The 27,886-nt window shown below is 32.7% G+C and overlaps 1 protein-coding gene across 1 annotated transcript in view; it reads right to left on the reverse strand.

The window, feature by feature from the left end:
- The window catches only part of LOC143247536 (NF-X1-type zinc finger protein NFXL1-like), a 33,826-nt gene extending 8,190 nt beyond the window's left edge, over nt 1–25,636 (reverse strand). The window contains exons 1-6 of the mRNA XM_076495808.1: nt 25,513–25,636; nt 22,011–22,131; nt 18,339–18,498; nt 15,527–15,640; nt 10,179–10,310; nt 8,845–9,081 (exon numbers count right to left, since the gene is read on the reverse strand). Coding sequence (XP_076351923.1) covers nt 8,845–9,081; nt 10,179–10,310; nt 15,527–15,640; nt 18,339–18,498; nt 22,011–22,131; nt 25,513–25,621 — 873 coding nt within the window. The 5' untranslated portion in view covers nt 25,622–25,636. The remainder of the gene's footprint in view (nt 1–8,844; nt 9,082–10,178; nt 10,311–15,526; nt 15,641–18,338; nt 18,499–22,010; nt 22,132–25,512) is intronic.
- Nucleotides 25,637–27,886: the final 2,250 nt, after the last annotated feature.

Genomic DNA, 27,886 nt, shown 5'->3' on the forward strand with positions numbered 1-27,886 from the left:
CATAATTACAAATGCCAGTACAGTAAAGAAGCATGAGGGTATGTTAAAGATATCATGTATCAGAAACCCATAGCAAACTTCACAAAGATAAAGAGAAGAATGGCATGTGCCACTACCACTGGGGATATGTTGCAGCTAACACAGATTGAAATCAAATATCAGTTCAAGATTTTAGATATGTTTTAATTCTTTTATTTCAAAAGAAACCTTAAAAATATCTTAACCCTCAGTGTGATGCAGAAGTTCACAAAATTAATTTTTTTTATCTCTAACTTAAATAGATATTTCTGTACACTATAATTCCATGAATAGACAAAAACTAGGTTAATTGCTCTGTTTACACTATTCTTTCAAGCCCCTTATAGAACACTGGTAAGAAAGACAAACAAATTTCCTGGAACTCTTGACATATGCCATGCCCACTCTCTACATACAGTTGTCATTTCTCAGCCAGTTGTACTTGGTTGAGCCAGACGTTTGTAACCAATACAAAGATTACACTTTGAAATTATATTTCTATCATTTAAAGATTTATAAATATATATTATGTGTTGTTCTTGGACTAACGATTCTTCTACAGTAGGTGTCTGTGATTTGTTGATGGTAAATTAAAAAAATGAATAAAAAGCACTCACTTCACTTGTTTAAAAAAACATATATAGAACCAGTTAAACTTATGTACAACAAATTATTTACAGTGTTGATGAAAATAGGCACATTATAAACATTATATTGTTCTTTTCAAAAGTCCTCTTTAGGCCTATTCAATTGCTTTAGAATTTCAGTTGACAAGCCAAACTGGTTTTCTCTATTACTATTACCTGACTAGCATAGTTCACTTATGTTTCATAAAATTACCACAATTACATCCTATACTTTTAAACTTTTCTGCTACATTTTTGTATTTAGGTCTACTTCTAATAAATGTCTGCTTTTCACATATAGGCCTACTTCCAAATACTAATTTACCTTTTGTCAAAATCCACAGTGGCAGGTTCGATTACTTTAGAAATATCATTAATAAAATAAACCATTCTTATTATTTCTTTCACCACCATTAGTCTGACAGTAATATGTGTATATATCAACCACTGGGCCTTCCACTCCCATGATGATTACATCTGCACTTAACTTTTCTTTGGTTGAACTCCTTCTCGTAACTTTACTTTGTTTCTTGTCTCTTGTGTATTTGTCTCCTGTTTTCCACTTATCTTACACCGTTATGTTTATTACTTAATCATCTGCTCTATATCCTCAACATCACAAAATTTCCTGTGACATTCTATAATCTCAACATCAATGAGTTACAAACACAACTACAATTCTTACCAAGTTATGTAACAAAATTTGTCATAACATTTATTTTTAAATAATTGATTCTAATATTTGTTACAAACAAAACTCAATAATCATAAAATATTCACTCATAAAACAAATTACTTAATAATATCCACACTAAACACTATTTTGCATCATGCAATTTCCCAACAGTTATTTTAAAATTTGTGCAAAAGAGTTGCAAAGAGAACCAATCAAATGCTCTGAGCATTTTTGCTGTTTGTATATGCACTAGTGCCTTAACAATATTTCTCATTTATTGATATGTTAGCTGAATAGATAATTAAATATTAAGTTATATTTTATATCTTATATTTTAGTTAATTACACAGGCCTGCAATGGTTTTTATTGTCTTTAAAGTTTTATACGTTCTACAGCAATTCCTGTAGTCGAATCCAAAAATGTTATCCATTTTTTTCTCAATCACATACAAACTTTTCACAAAATATCACATGTACTTTTACAAAAATGAATTGTTTCCAATGAAATTAGGCAAAAATTTTACGCTTAAAGTACTGACAACCATTAGCTAAGAATTTCTCTAGATTAACTGCAACATGAAAGTCTTATAGATTGGCTTAGAACTCACAAAAAACATACAACTAATAAATAAATGGTTAACATGTGATTTCTAGATAGCATTTGTTTGTGTGTTCACCTTTTACGTTATTTTATTCTTTTCAAAATTATTTATTCATCACTGTAAATGACCCAAACATATTCTGTTATATTTGTTGTAAATTTGTTATAAAGAAACAAAGGCAAAACATTAGAAAATTCATTAAAAAAGTGTATTACATGTAATTTGGAACAAAAATTGGCTCTCATAGGCTCTGCACAAAGTTTGTACCATTTGTATCAACGAGTTGAAACAGTGGACTAAAGGTAAGAAATAAAAGTCTTTACCTTTCCGAATTTATATGGTGTGGTGTAACCCTAGAAACCAGAGAGACGACTGCCATTTTTGCTCATGTAACATAGAAGGCTACAACACTTGAAAAAGAAAAATGAAATTTCTTATCCAAACCTTCAGTCTGCTATAAGACCTGTTGCTCAAAGACCCGATACACCTGTAACCTACACCAATGGAGAGTATAGATACAGTTCCAAATCTGATGTTAATAGAAATGATGATAGAAATTGTTTTCAGCCTGAAACATCTGATGAACTACAACTTAATGATTTGGGTTTTCCGAAGGATTCTCTAGAGATTTTGAGGTCCAGACTTCCAGTTAAAAACTTTCTCCAGCAACACGACAGAAATCATTGCTTGTTTACTGGAGCAATATCACTGAATTAATGACACTACTGGGAGATGCAGTCTGTAAACCAAGTGAGTGGCAATTGTAAACTGATTCCTCCAAAAGTAGTCTAAAAGGTGTTCTCCTTCACAATGGAAACATATATACATCTGTTCCTATTGCTCATTTAGTTTACTTGAAGGAAACATACAAAAATCTTAAAAAGTTTCTTATTAATGTCAAATACAAAGAACGTGGTAGGCTACTTTGTAGAGATTTAAAAAAGTCCTTTCTCTGTTGTTGGTTCAACAATCCAGTTATATAAAGTTTATATGTTTCTGTGTAAATGGGACAGCAGAACATGAAATTAGCACTAGACAAAGAACCAATGGCCATGTAGAGTCAGCCAGATACCAAATAAAAAACATTAAACATGAAGATTTGGTTGACACTGTTATGTATTATAATTTAAACCAAATGAGTCTCCAGTTTATTATGTTACATACATTACATATTATGATCTCAAACAATTGGAAATTTTAATTTATAAGTTACTTGAATTTTGATAAGTATTAAATTTTTAGTTTTTGCCAATTAAATTAACATGCACAATTTTATTTATTGACCCCAATATATTTTAATATACAAATAATAATGCAATTTATATAATGGTTATTACAAGTTATTATTAAAAATATTTGTTTATACACAAAACTTTTAAAATTCAGAAACAATACTCCATCTTCTATCTGGTCTGGAGCTGAATATTTTATCAATGGTCCAGATCCATGAGGTACAAATTACTTTTATGTTGATGATACACAGATGCACTTTACTTAAAAGGAATGCTAACTAGCTCTATTCTTGTTTGGCCTAACATGGTTTACACAAAATAAGATAGAACATCAATGTTCAAAGACTTGCTGACATCTTTGTAAACCAAATATTGTTAATTCTTGCTCTTGAGAATCGTCTACAAATTTAGAGAGCAGGCAAGGTTTGCACAATACACATTTAATGATATACATGACATCACACTGAAACAAATGTAGATAACTAAAAGAAATGTACAATAGTAAATCCATTATAACACAAAGTCCTACTACCTCCATTTCACATAAAACTAGGCTTGATGAAGCAGTTTTTCAAGGCCTTAGACCAAGATGGAAACTGTTTCAAGTCCCAATATAGGCAATTCCCAGCTCTTCTAGAAACAACTGGTTTGCTTTGAATTTCACATAAAGCTACATGAGGGCTATCTGCACTAGCTGTCTCTAATTTAGTAGTGTAATACTAGAGGGAAAGCAGCTAGTCATCACTACCTATTGCCAACTCTTGGGCTACTCTCTTACCAACAAACAGTGGGATTGACTGTCACATTATAACGTCCCCACAGCTGAAAGGGCGAGCATGTTTGGTGTTACGGGGATTCAAATCCAAGACCCTTGGATTATGAGTTGAGTGCCTTAACTACCTGGCAATGCCGGGCCTTCAAAAAACGAAACTTAAAGAAGGGAGTTTTGTTGGGCCTCAGATTAGAAAATTGATTTTAGATGAACAGTTTGATAGGATAATGAGGAAAGCTGAAATATGATCTTGAAAGTTCATTTCTTACACTCACATACTGAAAACTCAGTGCCATCAGTGAAGAACAAAATGAAAGACTCCATCAAGACATCAGGAAAATGGGGAAGAAATATCAGGACAGGTGGAACATCAGTACAATGACTGATTACTATTGGTTACTGAAACAGTATGCTCCAGATGCAATACATAAAAAGCCATAAAACATAGTTTTGAGATTAAAAGATTTCACACACAAAAAAAATCAAATCAGGATGCATCTTCATTTGACATCAATGTTCTTCCTTTTTCTTCAGTTTCTATTTTTGTTAACAAAGATAATTATGAAAAAAATTCATTGTGGTAAACAAAATAATAATTTCGTCGAAGAAAGTTTTTTCTTACCTATATGTAAAAATTCCTTATACAATAAAAAACCACTACTACAACCAAAATAGCCTTTATGAAGTTTAAGTTCCAAAACCTGAGTTATGTTTTAAAATGCATTTGAGAAAATTTAATTAATTTTTTTTAAAACATAAGCCAAGCTGTCTCAGTTTATCAAGCTTAGTGTAGTAGGTAAATGTCCCAATATTCTGATGATGGCTAACATTCTGAGAATGGTCATTGACACGTATTGCGATAAATAATAATGCTAAATGGAAAACGAAACATCACAAATAAACCTTTTATGAATAAAATAAAAGCAATTAAGAATGTAAATTCAGAAAATTTTAAAGATTATACACTATGTAACAAAATGTTTACTTTTTCTTGTTCCTGGGCAGAAAATGTTATTTCACAATTGCTTACTCCTAAAGTAAATGGAAAAAGACTTATTTTTCTCTTCAAACTTTGCTTTTGTGACCTGGGTAATGAAATTTTCAAATTTACCCATTTTCCAGAACATTCCAGGTATATTTAGTGCTGAGTAGCTGATAGAGAATTTTCTCAATCTTACAAGAATTTTCAAGAACTTTCTTGAATGATTTAGAACTTACGAGAATTTTCAAGAACCTTTTAGAATTTTCTAGAAATTTCCATAGTAATATATATATAGCGCCTCACCACTTAAGTTTAGTTCTAGCTGCCTAAGTGAACACATAGACCTATCTGATTTTATCAGAGATGGCATCAAGAAGCTGCAAGCATTCTCCAGATGCATTCTGTTATGTATGTGGCTAATTTATCAAGACAAGAGCAAAAAAGTACTCTGTGACAGCATCTTCTAAAATGTGTGAAGCTTACAAGGCATATTTCAGCATGCCTGTCTTGGATCAAGACAAATCTTGGGCTCCTCATTTTACCTGCAAGCAGTGCCATAAAACTAGAAGACAAACAGTTTTTCCTTGCTTGAATAATAAAATTTTATTTTATACAAATTTTAGACCTTTTAAAATTTAAATATCTTTCAGTGCACCTCAGAGAGGAATACAACAGCATCAAGATCTTGCTAGAAGCCTTGAAGTATGATGAGTATGGCTGGGAGGTTATCAGAGACTTCAAAATGGTAACATTCCTGTTGAGTCTTAAAGAAGACTTTACCAAGCTTCCCTATTATCTTTGCCTTTGGGACAGCAGAGAGACCTCAGCACACTACAACAGGAAGCTCTGGCCACAACAGACCGAGTTCTTTGTGGGGAGGCACAATGTCAAATGTAAGCCACTAGTGGACCTCCAGAAAGTGTTGTTCTCACCATTTCACATAAAATTGGGTCTTATGAAACAATCGGTCATTGCACTTGATAAGGAGTCTGCAACCTTCAAGTACCTTCAAAACTTCTTCCCTAAGCCGTCTGAGGCAAAGGTCAAAGTTGGTGTCTTCATTCATGCTGAAATGCGGATTTCCGCTGTTTTCAAACGGCCAACAATCACCCACGAGATTCGTGTAAATTCGAGGAAAAAATATGAGCGATTTGGGGGCCGGGTAGGTGGTTTTTGAGGAGAAATCGTATTTTTTCAATGTTTATTGCAGAAAAAAAAAAATCTGACCGCCATCTTGGAGGCAGTCTCGTTTCGTCTCGTTGCAGGTCTCGTGGTTTGGTATCGTGTGCATACCAGACGATAAAATATTCTCTATGCTCCAAAGAAACAAAAGCGATTGAAATGTTTAAAAGGAAGGATGTTCATTTTGATCCTGTAGACAAGAGAATGTGTAAGGACATTAGATCAGCAGCTTCAAAGTATACCTCAAATCTGAGGGAAAATCAGAAGAAAAGGGCAGAAAGGCTTGAGGCCTATGGTTCTGTGAAATCTGGCCCAGTCACCTTGGCTAAAGAAAAAGTCCAGAAAGCCGCAGAGGCACAGAGAGCTGCCCATTCAGAGAAGGAGAGAAAAAAGCTCGAAGAGAGCACTGGAAACCCTTGTCTCAAAAAAAGAGGAAAGTAGCCAAGATTGATTAAAGGAAATTAAGTGATTTGAAATTTGACTGTAATTTATGCAGCAGAGCAGAAGTTGATATCAGTGACTGAAAAACATTTTATTATTATCTGCAGCATACAGTGCCAGTGGTTTATTTTAAAGCATATCATTAATTTTATTTTGAAGCAATGTCAAAGCTTTCCTTGATTTGCTGTTTCAGTTTGTATTGTGAAATAATGAAAAATATACTGATATTGAGGTACCAGTAATTTACTGACAAGATTGTATAGATGAACAAGTTTTACTGTAGGTAGTCATGTAGAGTAATTTTAAGTCATTTGAAATTTTAATGGAATACATGCAGCAGAGCAGAAGTTGTTGATGTCAGTGACTGTACAAAATTTAATTTCTGAGGCATATCACTGATATCAGTAGTTTAATATTGAACCATATCAGTAGTTGAATTTTTAAGCAATGTCATAGCTTTCCTTCATATGCTGTTTTAGTTTGTATTGTCAATTTGTGAAAGAATGGAAAATTCACTGACATTAAGGTACCAGACGTATAATGACAAGATTGCCTGGAGAGGTACAATTTGAACTGTAGGTAGTCATGATTAGTCAAAAGAGTAATTTTATGTGATTTGAAAATTGTATGGAATATATGCAGCAGAGAAGTAGTTATTGGCAATGACTGTAAAACATTTAATTGGCAGCATACCAGTAGTTGATGATGATGATGTTATTGATGACAAAAAGGATAATAATGAAATGATTTGTATTTGAAATATTTACTGAGTTATTTTGGCTTTATTAACTCATATTACTAATATATTTTGATTTAGAAAAAAATTAAACTGAATAAATAGCAAATAAACAATCTTAAATTTCATTTATTTACTTTTTATTTTATTTGTTAATTTTAGATATTTTGATATATCTTCTAAAAAATGAATGCAAATTAAAAGAATAAATCAATCTGCTAAAAACTGTAAATGAAAGTTATAGTTTTTATTAGTTTGATTTAGTCTTTTAATTTCCTTTTGTTATTTTATATGATATATATTGTGTACTTTTCCAACATTGCAATGTCAAAAAACATAAAGAAATTATGTCCCAGATTGCACCAAATCACACCAAATAGCATCCATTTTTTTAAAATTTCTCAGGGGGGGCATGCCCCAAGGACCCCCTAGTGAGGCATGGCTGCACCGCGCTGTGGCGCTTGTGGCGCCAGGCTAAATACCTTTTCCTCTTTTTTTCAAAAATGTCATTGGCATGCCTGTTCATTGGACCACAAATAAAGAAGATCCTGGAGTGCACAGAATTCCCCAAGAAGCTCAACTGGAAAGGAAAAAAAAAGCTTAGGGCAGCTTTGTCACAGTGGTTTGGGGCTTCTTGGGCAATCACAAAGCTGAAAATTATGTGGAACTACGACAAAATGGGTGGCACAATGTCCCTGAAAGTCCATATCCTTGACGCTCATCTTGATAAATTCAAGGAGAACATGGGAGCATACTCAGAGGAGCAAAGCTAGTGCTTCCACCAAGATATACTGGACTTTGAACAAGGAGTGTATAACAAAAACATGATGGGAGACTATATTTGAGGGCTGATACGTGAAAGTGATTTACATTAGAGTCACAAATCTGGAAAAAACTACTCACTTCTAAACATTTTTGTGTAACTGTTGTATAAATACATGTAAATTTTGACTCATATGTTGTTTTATTCAGACCTTGTGTAAATGAAAATGTGCAAATTTGCCCATTTTTACATAGAAAATAGATTAATTTCTAAGTTTTATTATCCACACCACACAAGCAAAGTTTGAAGGGAATAATGGCCATTTTCTCTACTTTTACAACATAAGTAATTAAGAAATAACACAATATTCTGGAACAAAATTTGTTACATAGTATTATTCAACAAACATTCAAAGGTATGTAAATTTTTCTATTTTTAATTTAAAATGTTCCACTGCACTATACTTGATAATAATACCTGAAATATTCAGTCTCAGTGCAAATAACAACAACACAAAAATACGAAATCTTTAAAATAATCTCATTCATTGTGTGCAAAATACTTCATATCTTTACAAACCCTTACTAATTATTGTGAAAATATATCAGAAAAGTTCAGAATAACTGTTGTTGAACTGTGTACCATTCTCCATATATAATAAGTAGCAAAACAGGTTCAACACCATAATCGTAAGGTTAAGATGGGCTAAGATAGTTGTATACTTTTGGAAGAATGGTTGCATTAAGTTTTATTACAGGTACTTTGTCTTTTCTTTTAATAGTTTGATTTTCTTTATCAAGATTGCAATTCTTACCATTTTAGGACATTTACTTTGACATGACAGCATTTTCTCTCTCTCTTCTGCTGTGGAAAATGTCCACTGATAACATGGAATGTAGACTGTATTGAGCTGGCAGTGACACTTTTTACGAAATCTTTGCTGGCAGGGTGGACAGGAGTCAGGGTGGCAAAGAAGTAGACAGAAGTGAGTGCAACCTTCAGGTCGTGCCTTGCTACAAGATTCTTCACAAGGCTGACAAGTTTCTCCGGCCTGCAGTGCAGAACACTTCATAATTATTGACTCGATAACCAGTACCTTAGGAAACTAGTATAACCTGAGTGACAATAAGTTCTTAACATGTAACTGTAGCTCTTTAGCCTGTGTGAAATCTTCTTAGTCAAAAACATATTACTGTATCTACAATTAGCAGTATTCTGGTTTCGTTTATTTGATTGAAAGCCTAAATCTGTCACTTAATAGACAGTATACTGTAGTTAAAAAAGTGGGGAGTAATCAACCACTCCTTATAGTAGTTATAATTACATCACTTAGCTGATGGCATAGCAGTAATTACAGGTGTAAATATTACCTCCATAACAGTAAGATACACAATAATGTGAAGTAATCTCGGTAGAAATGTAGCTGCTCAAAAATCACTGTTTAGGAGAGAAAACCAAACCAAAAGTATGAAATGGATATCAGACTTCAAACAATGGGATGATCAAAGCCAGGGAAGGCACTCTTTACAAATGATTCCAAATTCCTTAACAGCAATTAACAGTAGTTTGTTCAATGGCATAGCATGACAAGAACTATTTTGTATCATACTTTCTATGAGCCTTCAAGCTCTGGACACAAAACCTCTTAATAGCTCTCAGCTGTTCAACACTCACAAATAAAAAACATGGCATGGTCATTTTTTTAAACTAAATTACAATATATAAAAGCTAGAAATTAAAACTTAACCAATGATTGGGTGTTTGATATTCTAGATTTTATTGATACAAACTTGTCAAAATTTAATTCCATATTTTAAAAAGTTACTTTAACTGTGTGTTCTTCACATTTTAAATTTTATTCTCTAAATTTAACAATAAAAAAGAACAACAGCAACATTACCTTTCACAAAAATGTTGTATTCAAATGGTAATTAGATATAATAGAAAATGTATTCTAAAATTAAAATACATTGTCCTTTCCTAGGGGTGGGGATTTTTTTTAGCATACTATACCTCAAGTTCTACAGATGCATGGATTACTGTATGACTTTTAGAGGGCAGGAGTGATTAAAAATTTATTCTATAATTGAAATAACTATCAAAATACTGTCCTTCCCTTGGGGGGGAAAATTCTAAAACATACTGTACCTCAAGTTCTGTAGCTGCATTGATTACTGTATGACATTCCAGAGGGCATGAGTGATTGCCACAACTCAAAAGACGACCACAAGGTTTCCCGCAAGACCACGGTCTTGCCTCTGAACAGGGAAAATTTGGTGTCTGAAGTGAAAAATAAAAAGTAATTTTAGACATACAAGAGATTTTTGCATATTTTCTTGCTACTCAACAATTTAGACTGATATGAAATACACACTCTACAAAACAACATACACTTTTAGATCTTTTACCGAAATGTTTGGTTTCAGTTAATCTTATTTTCATAGGACAAACCAGTCAGAAGGGGTTTTATGAGGCTGTACCTTCATATCCCATTACGGAAAAAAGGAACAAATATCAAAGTAATCACTAACAATGGACCTTTCAGTGAGTTTATGTTCAAAGAGAGGGAAAACTTGTCCACACTTAAGCAAAAGCTAAACAAATTTCACCAGAGGGATAACGATTCATCATTGGATATTTGTAATATAACTTCTTAATGTAAAATGATGTCTAGTAAGGTTTAACTAAACATTTAAAGATCAATAACCATGAAAGTATTAGATATAAATCAATAAAGCAAAATAAAGATTTAAATAATTGTTCTCTTCTCCTTAAGACACTAATACAAATTTATTGATACTTAAAAAAATTATTGTTTGTCCCTTAAATGAAATTTTTTTTACTGGGAAACTACCATAATATCAAATAAAAGTTAACATTTTCTTACACTGAAAATGTATCTGAGATAGTTACAAAGCTATTTCGATCCTGGACTGCTTTCTGAGCATTGCAAAAAGTTTTTGCTAACAGTGCACCAGTCTCTTATGCCCCCTCAATTTTGCACCATTTCAAAATATGTGCATATCATGCGACTAAAGATATTGTGTCATTTGTACTAGCATATCTAGTTTCCTTTACCATTCTAGAACAATCCTCAGTTTTGAGAATTGGTGGGTACAAACCTGAAACACTGGCACATCAGTGGAGAGGAAGGGAAGGAAGGGGGTAAGTCTCAACACACTCAAAGCTAGAATCTCACAATGCAAAGGTGGAGGGGTTGATGAAAATGTATCAATATCCAATCAAGTGGAAAGTGACTGCACTGAATGAACAGGTTTGCAAGAATATGAAGAAAAAATCATACCTGTGGAACATAACACTACTTCTGGAACGGGTTTGTCTAGGCAAAACATCCAATGAAATTACCTTGCATAAGACATTTTTCATCAACGAAAGTAATTCCCTTGAGCAAAAGCTTCCAGAGGAAGTACCATGGATACTGAATATTACTATGTAATACTCGGTACTTTAATGATTATAACAACTACAGTCCTCTTATTGAAAAGTGGGTACACATGGACCAGAAAGCTTTATTTTGTTTTTCAAAACCCACTCATGAAAAAAAATCTCCATGGTCCATTACTCCAATGACTAGGAACTCATCTGCTTCACTCACGAGGTCCATGAGTGATGGTCCTTTATAAATGAAACTAGTATCTTTCAGTAAAAATATATATATATACATACTGTCAAACAAACTCTTGGTGATCTTACAGAAACACCTCATCTCAACAACAAGCATTATAAAATTATTTATATCTAACATAAGTATAATATGAAGCAGACCTAACCCAGAAATACCCACACCAGGTGTGATTCTGAAATACAATATGTAGAAAAAGTGATATGTTGACTTACCACAGTCAAAGGTGAGCAGACATATGTAGAATCACCACAGAAAGAAAAACCTGTCTGTGGAAGAAACAGCCAGGTTGTGCAGATAATGTGCAACCAATATCCTTGGAGTTGTCCTCATCTCAGCCTCAACAATCTCTTCCAAAGACTGTCAATGGTAAGTACCTAATAACACAGCTTATGAACTGAGTGTGAAGAAACCCTGTGCCAATGGCAACCCTTCATATACAAGTCAAAATGCACCTTTGTATGAGTTGATGAACCCAACCAATAAATGTAATAGAGACAGATCATGGGACACAAAGAGAACTACTGGAACAAATAGATGGGAACAATAATATGAAAGGAAGCAGAATGAGCCACACAACATTTCAGAGAATATACCAGACAAAGAAGTCTATCTGGAACCAAGCAGGAATACAGGTAGGAACAGAGAGTAAGGAAACATGAGAGAAGACAATACCACCTCCACCTGCTTGGGCAGCAGATGTGTAGAAAAGTAAAATCCAATCAGGACAGAGGACAACATAAGAAAAATGGGAGAAGATGTGCAAAACATCTATGACAACAATACTGGAGCGATGACAACCACAAGCACGAAATAGGAAGAAGGGGACTTACAGGAAAGATGGTATAAAGAACAGCTATCTGTAAATGGGAAAATCAGAGGGTGTTCAACAGAATAGCCCAATAACTGGAAACAACTGATACAGATTAACCCTGAACAAACAAGGCAAAGTACTATAACAGATAAGGTAAAGGATAAGAGAGAAGGAAGCCATGACAAATGGACAAGGATCTGAAGTTAGACCACTGCCTCTAATATACAGACAATAAGAAGGTCAAATGGAACTGGAAAGGAAAGAAACTAAATGAGGAGTGAATCCCTGAGTTATGGCAAGAGAACAGATATAAGCCAAGTATGAAGATGGAGGTTAGTGACATCAGTATGAAATATGTCTAATCACAGTTGTCAGAGAAGAGACTGAAACAGAGTTAAAGAGCATAGAATAACACTGCAGAAAGAACAATGTCTGGACAGGCCATTACAAAGCAATGAGTAGGATGAAACAAGGAGTGGTCTGGAGATGGGAAAAGATTCTGGAAAAAAGGCTAATTGGAAAGTAGGCAAATTCCTGAAAACCCTTCCAATCCTGACTGAATGTACTTACTTCTAGAGCTGAAGGGTTTGAAACCAGAAACCAAAATAAAGGCATTTGAAAACACATCAATATGTGACTGGAATAAGGAAGGAATAAGTGACTGGCCACTCGATTCATAACACCAGAAACGCAACATGCCTAGATCACCACAAAATGGTCATTGGTCCAGTAAAGAAGATCAAAAGTCTAAAAACAGCCTCATGAACTGAAAAAAGTTTCAAGATGTTGAAAACAGAGAGTAGCCTCTTTCACAGACCACCAACCAGAAATATCTTGGGATTTGAGGAAAGTCCTACAAACCCATTAAAAAAAAAATCTATGAACTGAGTATCTATATATGATACTCAGGAAAAGGTGAAGAAATGGGAAGTACCACAGTGTTCAGTTCCCTGCCAAGTCACCAAGTAAGGTTAGCCCTTATTTTAGGGGAAGGAGTAATTGGATAGTTCAAGGAATCATGGAAAAACTTTCATTAGTCATGAAACATCCAGTGAAGGGAATGCATGTGAGCTTGACCCAATGGAATGAAAGCTTCCAAGGAAGCCTGCATCCTAAAAGGGAGAACCCTCATGCAGTGAGAAAAGGAAAGGGAAGCATGTTTGAGACTATCTACAATCCTGAGCTGAAGTGAACATGGCTAGACCCAAAAAAGAAGGTTACTAAAATATAAAATAGTGATGGAATAAGATATTGAGTGGGGTTAAGAACAGAGATCTCCATATGGATCAGAAAATCTTACCTGATCAGCATCCCAAAGAAGGAAGCAGGCATGACTGATCAATGGGGCATGAGAAGAGCCAGTCATCCATGAAAAGAAGAGTTTGAAAACCCAAAGATTGAAAATGATAGGAAAAGAGTGTATTTTAACAAAATAATTGAATCTAAAGAAGGACTGAATAACAGTGCCTGGAAATGAAAGATACAACATTCATGGACAAACTGAAGAAAATGGCACAACACTGGAGCAGTTGGACTATGAAGACAGGCATCTGTCACAATGTCAAGACTCTTGAGAAAACTCCCTCCCCAAGTGGTGAGTGGTATGACCTTATGGAAAAGTGAGGGGGTTCCAGATAAGAATTTGACTGGGACAGGTCCATGATAGGTCTCCAATTTCTTATCTTTCAAGGGACAACAATGGGAAGAAAGGAAAAGCTCAAGTTGAGTTTGTGTAATAGGTTTTGAGCAAACTAGGCAAAATGACTGGAATAGGTATGATCCCAAGGAGAATCTGAGAAGTGGATGGGGAAGATGAGTGGAACTGAAAGCAAAAACCTTCAAACAGGACCAGCAGAATCTAATATCCACACATGTACCCCAAAAGCCACACAAACTAAACATACTTAGAGAATGTACTCTTTACTAACAAAGTGATGAAACCCAGAAATTTATAAAACTGCAAACTACATATAAATAACAAACTTGCAAATCTACAAAATTTGACCAAAAACATAAAAAATAAGGAACACCTAAAGTGCAAAACCACAAAAGGAGCTTACAAAACAAGAGATACAAGTATGAAACCTATATATCCACTCAAAGAACCAATAAGACCAAGGAAATGAAAGTAAAACCTACTCTGAAGAACATAAGAATGAAAAAAGGGATCCAGATAACAATATCCATATTTGACTAAAATCTAATCCTCAATTAGATGTGACTAGTAGTAAAGAAAGACAAACTTAGGAAATAACTAATATAAACAGTAAACGAAAGTATAAGTAATGGACCAACTTATCTACAAAATTGGCTGAAGTTACAATTACCTAAACAGTAACTACTGTGCAACAAAGTAATAATCAAACTCTAAATGCAAATTTAAACTAAAGTAATTTAGATGATAAAACAATTATAAAATGAATTTTCCATGAACTAAAGTATGTACTTCCCTCATCACTGTTCATAAGAGCTGAAGATTCATGTGAGAAATACAGTCGACTGTTGCAGAGATTACATCATTCACTAGATTAAATCATGAATTAATATGAACAAATAGAATTCAAAAAACAGAAATATTTCTAAGACAAATAACAGAAACAATGGAATTCAAACACAAGAAGTTGAAACTGATACAAACTTATGATCAAGCACAAATGAAATTTTATTCGCACAGAAAAAAACAGTTAAAACACACATCTAGACACTATTATGCCAATCAAAAAATGATGACTTCTAGAACAGTAGAGGAAGCTATCTGTGCCAGTACAGATGGTGGAGTGCAACTGGTTGAAGGTAGTCATATGATCAACACATTCTGAAATGGGACAAAACCTATGGGGTATAAAAGACTGATGTACTGTTAGCAAAACAATCATAGCAATATTCAGGATTAAGGGAGCTTTAGGTGAGGGAGATAAAACTTTTGGAATGTAAGGTATCTAATGAAAATGTGATGGGGAAAACAAAATTATGGATTTTTCAAAATTTGTAAAGCTTTTCCCCCTTATTTAAAATAAAATTCTTAACAAATGATGATACCTCATGTTTTCCATAACAGGTAACAGGTACTGGAACTTGACAAGGAGGACAAGGATAATCCAGCTCTTCTATACGAGGAGGAGGTAACACTTCCCATGGTCCAGCACGTTTTATCTAGAATTTGATATGTTAGTAAAATATGCTACTCAAGTTTCACCTAATGTAAAAAACAACTTAAATTTACCAAAAATAAAAATAATTTAAGAACCACATGAAAATTTACAGTTGTATTTTACACTATGATTATAAAATAGTGATGTGTGCATGAATATATCAATATATACACATTTTAAGAAAGAAGTATATACTACATTTGGAATTTATTAACTTTTTCAATGTAGGGTCGGTCTATATGCCCAACTATGTAACCTCTCTGTACTCATTTAGTCTTTTTAGATTAAACACTTGTAGCTTTAAATATAGAGTGTATTTCTTCACAGAATTTGGCAGTATTTCACTTCATATTATATGATTTTTTTATTTGTTAAAAACTTATTTTTTAATGAAGTATTTCCAGTAAAATAAAAATTTGTCCATAAATATATTGAGTATTTGTTTAGAATTCTATGTGCAAAGTAATTTTCATGTTAAAATTAAAAATACTTTTCCTTATCTCAAAAATCTCCAAGTTCCTTTGAGTAATGCCTATAACCACCACCAATTACTCTTTTGTTCTCTTTCTCTAATGACTTCATATTATAATATAAAACCACATTCATTTATCATAATTAGTTTTTAAGTTCATAACAGCAGACATCTATTTATAATTAAATTTTATTGTTTTACTGCCCTTTGACCCAAGACTAACTACTTCACATGCTTGTAAATTGTAAACCACTTTGGAAACAAGAAGCTCAAGTTACACTATCCAATTACATTATTTACTTGCTACTACAATTATTATTAGCAGTTCTCATTTGTGCCTCGTGAAACACTTTTTATTTTATTATTATTTATTTCACTTAATCTAATCTTAACTAACCTACAAGTATCCTTATTTTTACATTTTACTTGCTTTTATAATTATAAATGATGAATAAACATGAAGGACAAGAAAATACTTATCAAATCATTTTTCTTGCTCTCGGTTATTGAAGAGAGTTAACCCTAAATTTTTCATACCCACAGTATTGCAATTAATAATTTTTATTTAATTAAATAATGCTCCAAACAACATAAACCAATAACATGCAAAAAGTAGACAAATTACTTCACCTCTCAAAAATGTTCTGGCTTTCTAACCCTGCAACAAGAGTCATTACAAATTCATCCAAGCTAGCTGTTAAGTTTCTCATGGGAAAGCTGTTTGTCCCCAAGTGAAACTGATGTTTAACCATTAAAAACATAATATTATACAACACATCATTTGATAGACAAAAACCTTGAGTTTCTATTGGTTATAGGTGACATATTATCAAATGTAAGTGAATTATCAATGAATTATGGAAAAGAGGATATGACAAATGGGTATGGCAGAAGGGGTCTGGTTTTCTATTTGACAGCTCTGTAACCAAACAAAGTTAAAGACTTTAATATGACAAAGAGGATATGACAAATGGGTGTGGCAGAAGGGGTCTGGTTTTCTATTTGACAGCTCTGTAACCAAACAAAGTTAAAGACTTTAATATGACAAAGAGGATATGACAAATGGGTGTGGCAGAAGGGGTCTGGTTTTCTATTTGACAGCTCTGTAACCAAACAAAGTTAAAGACTTTAATATGACAAAGAGGATATGACAAATGGGTATGGCAGAAGGGGTCTGGTTTTCTATTTGACAGCTCTGTAACCAAACAAAGTTAAAGACTTTAATATGACAAAGAGGATATGACAAATGGGTGTGGCAGAAGGGGTCTGGTTTTCTATTTGACAGCTCTGTAACCAAACAAAGTTAAAGACTTTAATATGACAAAGAGGATATGACAAATGGGTGTGGCAGAAGGGGTCTGGTTTTCTATTTGACAGCTCTGTAACCAAACAAAGTTAAAGACTTTAATATGACAAAGAGGATATGACAAATGGGTGTGGCAGAAGGGGTCTGGTTTTCTATTTGACAGCTCTGTAACCAAACAAAGTTAAAGACTTTAATATGACAAAGAGGATATGACAAATGGGTGTGGCAGAAGGGGTCTGGTTTTCTATTTGACAGCTCTGTAACCAAACAAAGTTAAAGACTTTAATATGACAAAGAGGATATGACAAATGGGTGTGGCAGAAGGGGTCTGGTTTTCTATTTGACAGCTCTGTAACCAAACAAAGTTAAAGACTTTAATCAACGTGGTTTGTGTGAGCAATGATGATTTTACAGAAATAAATTTACGTTTGAGTCTGTACTTTTTCAAGAGGTGGTGGATACAATAGAGATTATGACATTCTATGATAAAATGCATCATGTATGTCACACTAGAAAAAATTCAGGATTTCTTTTTCAAATGTTGTCTTGTAGAGTTAACAACTTAAAACTTGTATACTATTAAAGTATGGATTATTAGCTAATATTTTATGCTATTGTTGTAACATAAACATAAAGTAGTCTAATAAAATATTGAATACAGGACACTAAAACTTTGTGTTATGTAGAGAAGAAAATATTTGTGTAGATAGGGTTAACTAAAACACATTCTCGTCCCATCACTTTATGCAAAGACAAGGCACGATAATAGATAAAAGGATATTGACTGATGAATTATATAAGTTTACTTGCTATTATTTGATACAAATTAAGATATGGAAGAAACAAACTGTTGAATAAGTACTTCATATCCGAGTATTAAAAAGCACACAACTCATAAGGTACACTATCAGCCTTTCATACCTTTGGAGGTTCAATCTTTGTAAGGACAGCTATGTGACAAACAACAGGACAGATGTGCCCGCAGTCAAGTTTTTCATTACAAATCTGAGAACAAGGTGGACAGTTACCAAAGTGACAGCGGTGAGGGTCACGACTAGGATGTCGACAGGCTGGTGGAATGCTGTGATACAGAAATTATAACAACTATTAAAAGACAACTTGAGATTTTCAGAGAAAGTGCATATTACGAGATTTCCTTCTTGCTTTAATTTGTGAAATTTATGTCTCCAACATAGCTTACGTTTTACAAAACAGTAAATTATAATTACAAAATTCCAGTGTAGATATTTTTTCAGACTGAAAACCTAAATATATACTTATATCAAAGTGTTTTGTAGTAATGTCAATTCACTGTTAAGAAGGTTTTAAGTCTGTGACAAAATAAGAACATGTTGGCTTGTGTTACTGATATCTGTTTCATGTTAATCACATTTATGGGCAGATGGAAATGACTGTACAGTTAAGCTGCTAACAGACCAACATGTGGTTCCTCAAATAACAGCTATCCATAAGCTATCCTGCATTTTTCAATATTTTAAAGAACTAAATACAAACTTGTGGAAACTTGGAAAAAATTATGTTTGTCCAGAGCAGGAAGTAGACGACACTATACCACCCCTTTCACAGTTGATACAATCATAAACAAACTAATCACATTCCTCTCTACACTTACATTAAGAAATCGCTAAAAAAAAAAACAATTACTGCAACTTTTATCATCAATAAATGCTAGCTTACAATCACCTCAATTTAGAAGCAGTAGTGAGCAACACATTACACTGTGTGACTCAATTAGTCACAATAAAGCAAATGTTTAATTGTTGTAAAAGTGATTTCTGTCACTCTTTAAGAATTTTACAAACAAATATTTATTTCACCTGAGAAACACTTTCAGCCAACTTGAATGTTTAGATGTGACACTATCAGTCACTGGTATCATTAACCTCATTAAGTGGAATGCTACTGAACACCATATATTAATTTTTCATAATTTCAACACACTATAAACCTCTTATTCAAATTTATAATATTTGCATTTACTTCAACAGTACCAACCTACTATTTGTTTTTACACTCAACTAATTATGTAGAATTCTATATTAATTTTGTTTATATAAACTATCTTACTGACCCCTTACTATAATTTGCTTTATTTCTTATCTATATTTAAAGTTTCAATACAAATACTATCAATATTTAATAAGTGTCCAACTAACAAATGAAACTGGCTTTGTTTAAGCTACTTATCATTTCACTAAGCATTAAAGTCAACTTTATAATTTCATATCATATATTTTATTATCAGCATGAGTTAAATAATCAAACTGAAAGTATTCATAACAGCCAAAATATTTATCATCAAAATGTACCCATTTTATGCATTTAGGTTTTTCATTTTTAAGTAATTCTAGTGAAATTTAAAATTTCAAACTTAGTTTATCGAGCTTCGTGTCACAAAATAATGTTATAAGAAACAGTGGGGGAACATTTACCCTGAAAAACACTTGAAATCAGAATATTTTATACAACAAGACATTTTAAGGAGAATGTTTTTTGAGATTGAGTTACTATTAGAAACATAACTTCTAATCACAGTAGCACAAAAAATATGAATTCAATAATTCTCATTCAAACGATACCTCGAATTTCAATGTCATTTATTAAGAATGTGATCTTGAAATGCCGATTAGTATTTCATATATAATGTTGAAAGAAAGAGTTTTTGTTTTCCAGTTAAGTTCACTTCTATTTATTATGAACTATTATTTTTAGAAACAAAATGACATCACAAAGATTATGTGACCAACAGTCTTATTTTTCTCCCAATTATACCTGTAAGACTGATGATGGCACAGTCATAACATTCAGAGCAGGAAACCCACTTGCTCAGCATTATACTTGTGTAAAGTTCTGTACTAGTTCTATTGCAAGGTGGCTCTAAAAGTGCATGTAAGTAAATATACATCATGCAAATACAACAGATTTTACTTGGCTTTAAGCCTTTGATAAACAGTACAGCAGAAACTTTCATTCAAAGAAAGTTTGTTGATCAACAGACAGGGGTTACATCTCAACCATCTGGCCACATCTTGGTCAAAGTAACTTATAAGTCATACAAGTTTACTATAATTCTGAGCTTACCAGATGCATTACTAAAACATTTTACAAGCTTTAAGTAAACATTGCATACCAGGTCATCAACAGATATCAGATTTCCTAATAAAGTATTTTTTTAGAAATTTGTCATGGATTTACAAAGCCTTACTCAGTCAGTCTAAGAAAGGTGAATTTTACTCTCTTAAAGAATATATTTTTTTTTATCTTATAATTTTTATAGTTCTTTTTATGTAATCTCTAGATCCTCCTAATTACATAAAGGTGTTGTTTTTTCCAGTAAAACTTTATAATTCTTTTTTTCTCTACCCCAACATTAACTGTATCAAAATCATGAGTATCAGTTGAAATAAAAAGATGGAAAGCCCAAAACAAAATCAATAACAATACTATTTTTTTCCTCTTCACTGACTCCAGTTTTGTTCTGGTGTTGATCCGAATTAATTATACCATAACTAATAAAAACAACCACAGGAATGAAGTGTGCTGCTACAAACACTTGAGTTAAAACAATTTTACTTTATTGAACTTTTGTTAGACTAAATTAAAAGGTTTATAATGTTTACATTTCAGTTGTTGTTTTTTTAATATACATAAAAAACAAATACTTGTTGTATTTGCTGCATACTCAAGGCAGTGTGTATTTCACTGGACATTCTTCCACAAACCTCATTCATTCCTCTAAATTTGAGTGTCCAAAACACAAATTTATGTAGCCATGAAATATACATTTCAGAACAAATAAAAGATATCAGTTACTAGAATAGAATGTCTCAAAATATATTTTACCTGGTTTTCTAATTAAATTATAAAGAGCTAAAAAGAATTCTTTCAGCATTAAGAGGCAGCAAAATATAACCAACACAAATTAAACAATCCTGCTGAACTACAAAACACTAAGGTCTACATAAAGAAGAACCTGCTCTTTCTACTGATTATAAATGTGTCCGTCTACCATGCGAAGTTGATTAACAAAAACCTAATCTCTCAGTCAGAGACAAAGGAGTAAAGGGGCTTTTCTTGTAGGTTTGATAAATTCATTGATATTACAGCAACTTCAGAAGGCAAAGGTTCAAAATATTAGATTATTGCTTGATCTATTTGTTTCTAACTGACTGGAAACTGCAGCAGCCTATCTTTGATGTTACAAAACTTTTGGAGACGGAGAAATTGGAGCTGAGTTGCAACATACAACAGGAAAATCAAGGACTGAGAATATTTTAAACAGTTCTCTTTGAAATTAATAAGCAAAACTACAATAATATACAAATTAGAATTTTAAACTACATTTCATATCAAATGTATTAACAGAAACTGATGGAAAACGTGGTTAAACCATTTTATACATGTCATGACCTTTTACACCGTTACATCCAAAATGGTTTAACAAAAAGGAAAAGGTGAATCAGCTGTAGGAAGACAACTAATTCAAATTAAGCTACTTTGAAATCATTATAAATATACATGTGAAATTTCCCTCTAAGTTTGGATAAATACTACAATCAGTATATTTAATACCAGCATGGTTTTCGGCATCTCGGAGGTTTGGTAGCCTTTACTCTTCCACAAGGAACAGTTATCTTTGTCTTTCCACATTTACATGTAACATCAACCATGACTCGACATGGATAACAAGGTCCTGTCGAAAAAAAAAATATATATATATATACACAATTTCAACAAAAATGTCCCTCAATAAAATATTTCCTCATAAAGCCTTCAAAAGAAAAGTTTAATCCATGATAAAGACAAAGCTTTGCATGATAAGCAAATATACAGTTTTTAACAATATTTGTATGATAAATGTCATTATTCAGATTTCTATATGATTAAAGAAAACCTGTATACTTTTTATAAGTTTGCACATGAAATGTTTTCACATAAAATAAGATACATACATTTATGAAAGACTAAGTTTAATGTTTACTTTGCATGATACTGATATAACTCCTGTTGTGTGAAAGAAAAGATTAAAAAAAATATAAAGCGTCATTTCAGATTCTCCTTACAATAATTTATCTAATAATATACAGCATTCCATATCCTATAGTGTTATCAATAAAAACTTTTCAATATTAAGTAACTACAAAGATTAAAACCAGAGTAGATTAAAAATCAATTACTACACTTTTATAAAAAAAACAAACAAACTACAAATTAATTATTAATATCATAAATCAATATACCAGAAACAGAAATCTATTCTGAATAAAATCCACTGAATCATGAATTATCAGTCAGGTACCCTCACTATTAACAATATTTTTAACCTTAGTTATAACTTGCGATGTTCAGCCACTTTAAAAGTTTTATATTAGTCCGAAAAAAAATGTTATCTTTATTATCAATTAGTTTATACAAAACATTAATTATTTTACAAATTAACATATAAAGTATCAAAAACACTATAATCATACTTAACACAATCAAGAATTATAATGGAAAATGAAGTAAGTCACTACCTACAAAATATAAACACTCCAGTTGTCTGACTTTCGAGACAAACACGATTTTAAAGCCAATACAGTTAACATTAATACAGTAACTGTGCAATTACATATTTGTAACAGAGCAAGTATTTTTTCTTATAAAGAAAAAAATCTGAAGTTACATAAAAATAAGGTTAAAAAGCAAACAAACACACACTAGGAATCAATCTGCAGAGTTATATAACTGATTCCCAAAATAAGCCTGACACTAGTGTAAGTACTGAAATTATTAGGTGTCCTACATAATAAAGCATCTCATAGAAGTGAAGTTGCTATTGTTTTATCAAACACTGTAAGGTGCTTGAAATACACATGTATAAAAAAATATGGAGCCATACACACACCTGAAAGCCTCATTCACAGGTCTAACAGTAAGGTGTGACTTTTCAAAAATATGCTTACTTGATAAAAACATTGATCATACTGAAGAAATCTCTCTCTCTAGTTGGTGCCAATTTTAACAATAGTGTCAAACATAAGAAAAAGAAAACCTTACCCTCAGAAAAATATAACACAGGATACAAATTCATTTATCTTTATAAAGGTGTGCATTATTCAGCATGCTATTATTGAGTGCTGTGTTGTTTAAATGGCATTGTACATTATTCAGTGTGCTATTGTTAACCACTGCAAGTCATTTAAATAACAGATAGTACATTATTCAGTGTGCTATTATTTAAATAATTTGCAGTGGTTAACAACAGATAATACATTATTCAGTGTGCTATTGTTAACCACTGCAAGTTATTTAAATAACAGATAGTACGTTACTGAGCATGCTACTGTTAAATGCTTTGAGTTACTTAAGTGACATTGTACATTATTCAGTGTTCTAATGTTAAGCACTGCAAGTTATTTCAATGACAGATTACATGTTATTTGGTGTGCTATTATCGTCAGGCTGAGAGAAAACCACAGTTGATAACAATGTTGACAAGAATAAGCAAGGCAACAATATTCAGTAAAACACATTGTAATAAATGCTCCATTACCTAAGTCACCTGATGGGTGAAATCTATAAATCCAATACCTAGTCTGAGGTCATTAAGTCCAAGTGTTTTGCAGAATTTGTTGTGAGAGAAATGGTAGAACCCCAAAACAAACACTATATACTAACATCTCAACTCAATACTCTCTTTTTTGTAAAGGAGAAGCAGCCACACTATCAAGAGCCACATAAGGTAATTGTAATAGTGATTTACACATTACAGTGTGGCAGTTAGCAAGATCATGTGTACACATGCATGAACCAATGTTCAATATTTGACAATAACTGTTACATCTAAAAATAAAAGGTGTTCTACCCATTTTATGACATCAGCTGTTACACTTGTGATTTGTATACATTAAAAGTCTGATTACACTATAAAACAACTGTTCTATCTGAAACTAAAACACATTCTCCTCACCTTGATGACATCAGCTGTTACACTTGTGACTTGTATACATTAAAAGTCTGATTACACTATAAAACAACTGTTCTATCTGAAACTAAAACACATTCTCCTCACCTTGATGACATCAGCTGTTACACTTGTGATTTGTATACATTAAAAGTCTGATTACACTATAAAACAACTGTTCTATCTCAAACTAAAACACATTCTCCTCACCTTGATGACATCAGCTGTTACACTTGTGACTTGTATACATTAAAAGTCTGATTACACTATAAAACAACTGTTCTATCTCAAACTAAAACACATTCTCCTCACCTTGATGACATCAGCTGATACACTTGTGATTTGTATACATTAAAAGTCTGATTACACTATGAAACAACTGTTCTATCTCAAACTAAAACACATTCTCCTCACCTTGATGACATCAGCTGTTACACTTGTGACTTGTATACATTAAAAATCTGATTACACTATGAAACAACTGTTCTATCTCAAACTAAAACACATTCTCCTCACCTTGATGACATCGACTGTTATACTTGTGATTTGTATACATTAAAAGTCTGATTACACTATAAAACAACTGTTCTATCTGAAACTAAAACACATTCTCCTCACCTTGATGACATCAGCTGTTACACTTGTGATTTGTATACATTAAAAGTCTGATTACACTATAAAACAACTGTTCTATCTCAAACTAAAACACATTCTCCTCACCTTGATGACATCAGCTGTTACACTTGTGATTTGTACACATTAAAAGTCTGATTACACTATAAAACAACTGTTCTATCTCAAACTAAAACACATTCTCCTCACCTTGATGACATCAACTGTTACACTTGTGACTTGTATACATTAAAAGTCTGATTACACTATAAAACAACTGTTCTATCTGAAACTAAAACACATTCTCCTCACCTTGATGACATCAGCTGTTACACTTGTGATTTGTATACATTAAAAGTCTGATTACACTATAAAACAACTGTTCTATCTCAAACTAAAACACATTCTCCTCACCTTGATGACATCAGCTGTTACACTTGTGACTTATATACATTAAAAGTCTGATTACACTATAAAACAACTGTTCTATCTGAAACTAAAACACATTCTCCTCACCTTGATGACATCGACTGTTACACTTGTGATTCCTGCACATGAGAGTGCGATTGCACTGTTGTTCACATGAAGGACACTGACCATCACAACACTGAAAGCAAAGAAGCATTACATTTTATCAACATGTCTGACTTGAACTGATAGTGTTTTGGGTTTTTATATAGATAGTCCTAGAAATAAAAAGGAAAATAAATACATACTGAGAAAAAAAGAGTTAAGAGTTAATATTTATCTCATCTTTTGCACAACACAAAAATAATGCTTGATTCCAGTTTCTTGGGGTATAAAAGGATGGGAATTGTGACACGTTCCCTTAATAGGATACCAATCCATCAGAACCAATTCCCAGTTTTCAACTCATATGTATTTTACAGCTTGGTACTGAATTATTTCAGGTATGAAAGCCTTACATAAGGATGGAACATGTCCTGGGAAAGCCTCACACCCACAACCTTTCAATAAATCTATATTACTAACTATTAAGCCATGCTGGCAACAAATGCATACAGACTTATTTAACCTTCTGTCAATAGCATGAGTCTATTGGACCAATTACATATCTATAGAGCCGTATGTAGCAATATTCACTATAATTCTGAACTTCCTTTGTGTGTGTGCGTGTGTGTGTGAATATCCTTATGACATTTAGCAAACTTTCTGTAAATGTAGAAGACTTTTAAATTACAATATTTTATATACTGTACTGAACATCATATAGGCCCGACATGGCCAAGTGGGTCAAGGTGTTCGACTTGTAATCTGAAGATCGCGGGTTCGAATCCTCATCACACCAAACATGTTCGCCCTTTCAGCCATGGGTGCATTATAAAGTTACAGTCAATCTTACTATTCGTTGGTAAAAAAGTAGCCCAAGAGTTGACGGTGGGTGGTGATGACTAGCTGCCTTCCCTCTAGTCTTACACTGCTAAATTAGGGACGGCTAGCGCAGATAGCCCTCGTGTAGCTTTGCACGAAATTAAAAAAAAAAAGCAAACAAACATCATATAAAGCTGCTCTAGAACTATCTGTGTCAGTTGTCCTGAATTTTTCAAGAAATAGACAAATGAAAAGGTAGTTATTCAAAAACACACATCAACTCTTGAGCTACTCTTTTCCAATAAAGAGTGGGTTAAATTGTCATATAATAACACCTCCAAGGATAAAGAGGCTCAGCATGTTCAGGGACAGAATTTTATCCCACAATCCACAGGATGCAAGTTTGAGGTCATATTTATACTAAAGATTCATCTGTGAACTTCCCAACGTTTTACTTGGTTACGCAGTGTGCAAGGTGATTCTTATGTTTTCACATTTAATTTGCATAACCTCTAGAGCAGGGATTTTCAAACTAAGGTACATGATGCAATTAATGTTAAAAAATCATAAAATATGTAATAAGCCCTATCTGGGCTTTCCTCATACACAAACATACGTTGTTCTTCAGTTACAGACTCACTCTCTACCAACATAGGCTCACCAGTATTGTCTTCCCTTAAAACTGAAAAAATATTAATTCATGTTGTTCAGTCATGCTAGAAAAAACAATCATATCCTTCACATTAATATGTTAAAAACATGAAATTTGGTATTAGTCTTTTTTTAATTAGGCTTTGGTTTGTAATTTTAAAAATTGCATGAAAAGTGGTACGTGAGCCTCAAAATTTGAGAACCACTGCTCTTGTGTCTTGTAATCAAATATCTAGTTTTAGTTGTTCAAGTAAATGTACTTATCTTTGCTATTATTCTCTTTATCTTAGCACTAACAGTAGTGAAATCAACAATACAGGGTAAAACAAAAGAACTTAAAAATGCAAAAAAAGTCAAATACATTTTTTGTTTTCTTTCGAGAATGACTACTTCTTGTAATGGACTATTATAGTTATTTATTCTAATAGCCTATGCTACTAGTCTTTTCACATCTTAATTAGTTAACATTACCTACACTAGTTTTTTTAATATCTAATATAATCCAATAGCAGTATCCAAGATAATTAACATTTTTTGAAAGACAGAATGATATGGAAGAAGTGGGTCATGTAGGTTTGACATTTCTCAATATTACAGTAAAGCGAATAGCTGGAGGTTCTAAACTTACTTATGTTCTTGTTTGTCAGTACCTATAGCATGTACGCTTAATTAGTTAGAAATATGCAGAAAATCATACAAGGATAGAGAGAGATCTAAGCTTGACAGCTTGGAGCACAACTGCATCATTCGACGCATAGAAGTCACAACTGAGAATTTATTTAAGTAGGTCCTTTTAAAATTAAGAAATTAAAATGAGCATTACAACAAGTTGAATTATAAAGCATGTTTTGATGTCAAGGTTATTGGCACACATTGATAATACAGCTTTTATTAAGTTTTGAATGTA

This window comes from Tachypleus tridentatus, chromosome 3 (assembly GCF_004210375.1).
Source record: "Tachypleus tridentatus isolate NWPU-2018 chromosome 3, ASM421037v1, whole genome shotgun sequence".
Classification (NCBI taxonomy): domain Eukaryota; kingdom Metazoa; phylum Arthropoda; class Merostomata; order Xiphosura; family Limulidae; genus Tachypleus; species Tachypleus tridentatus.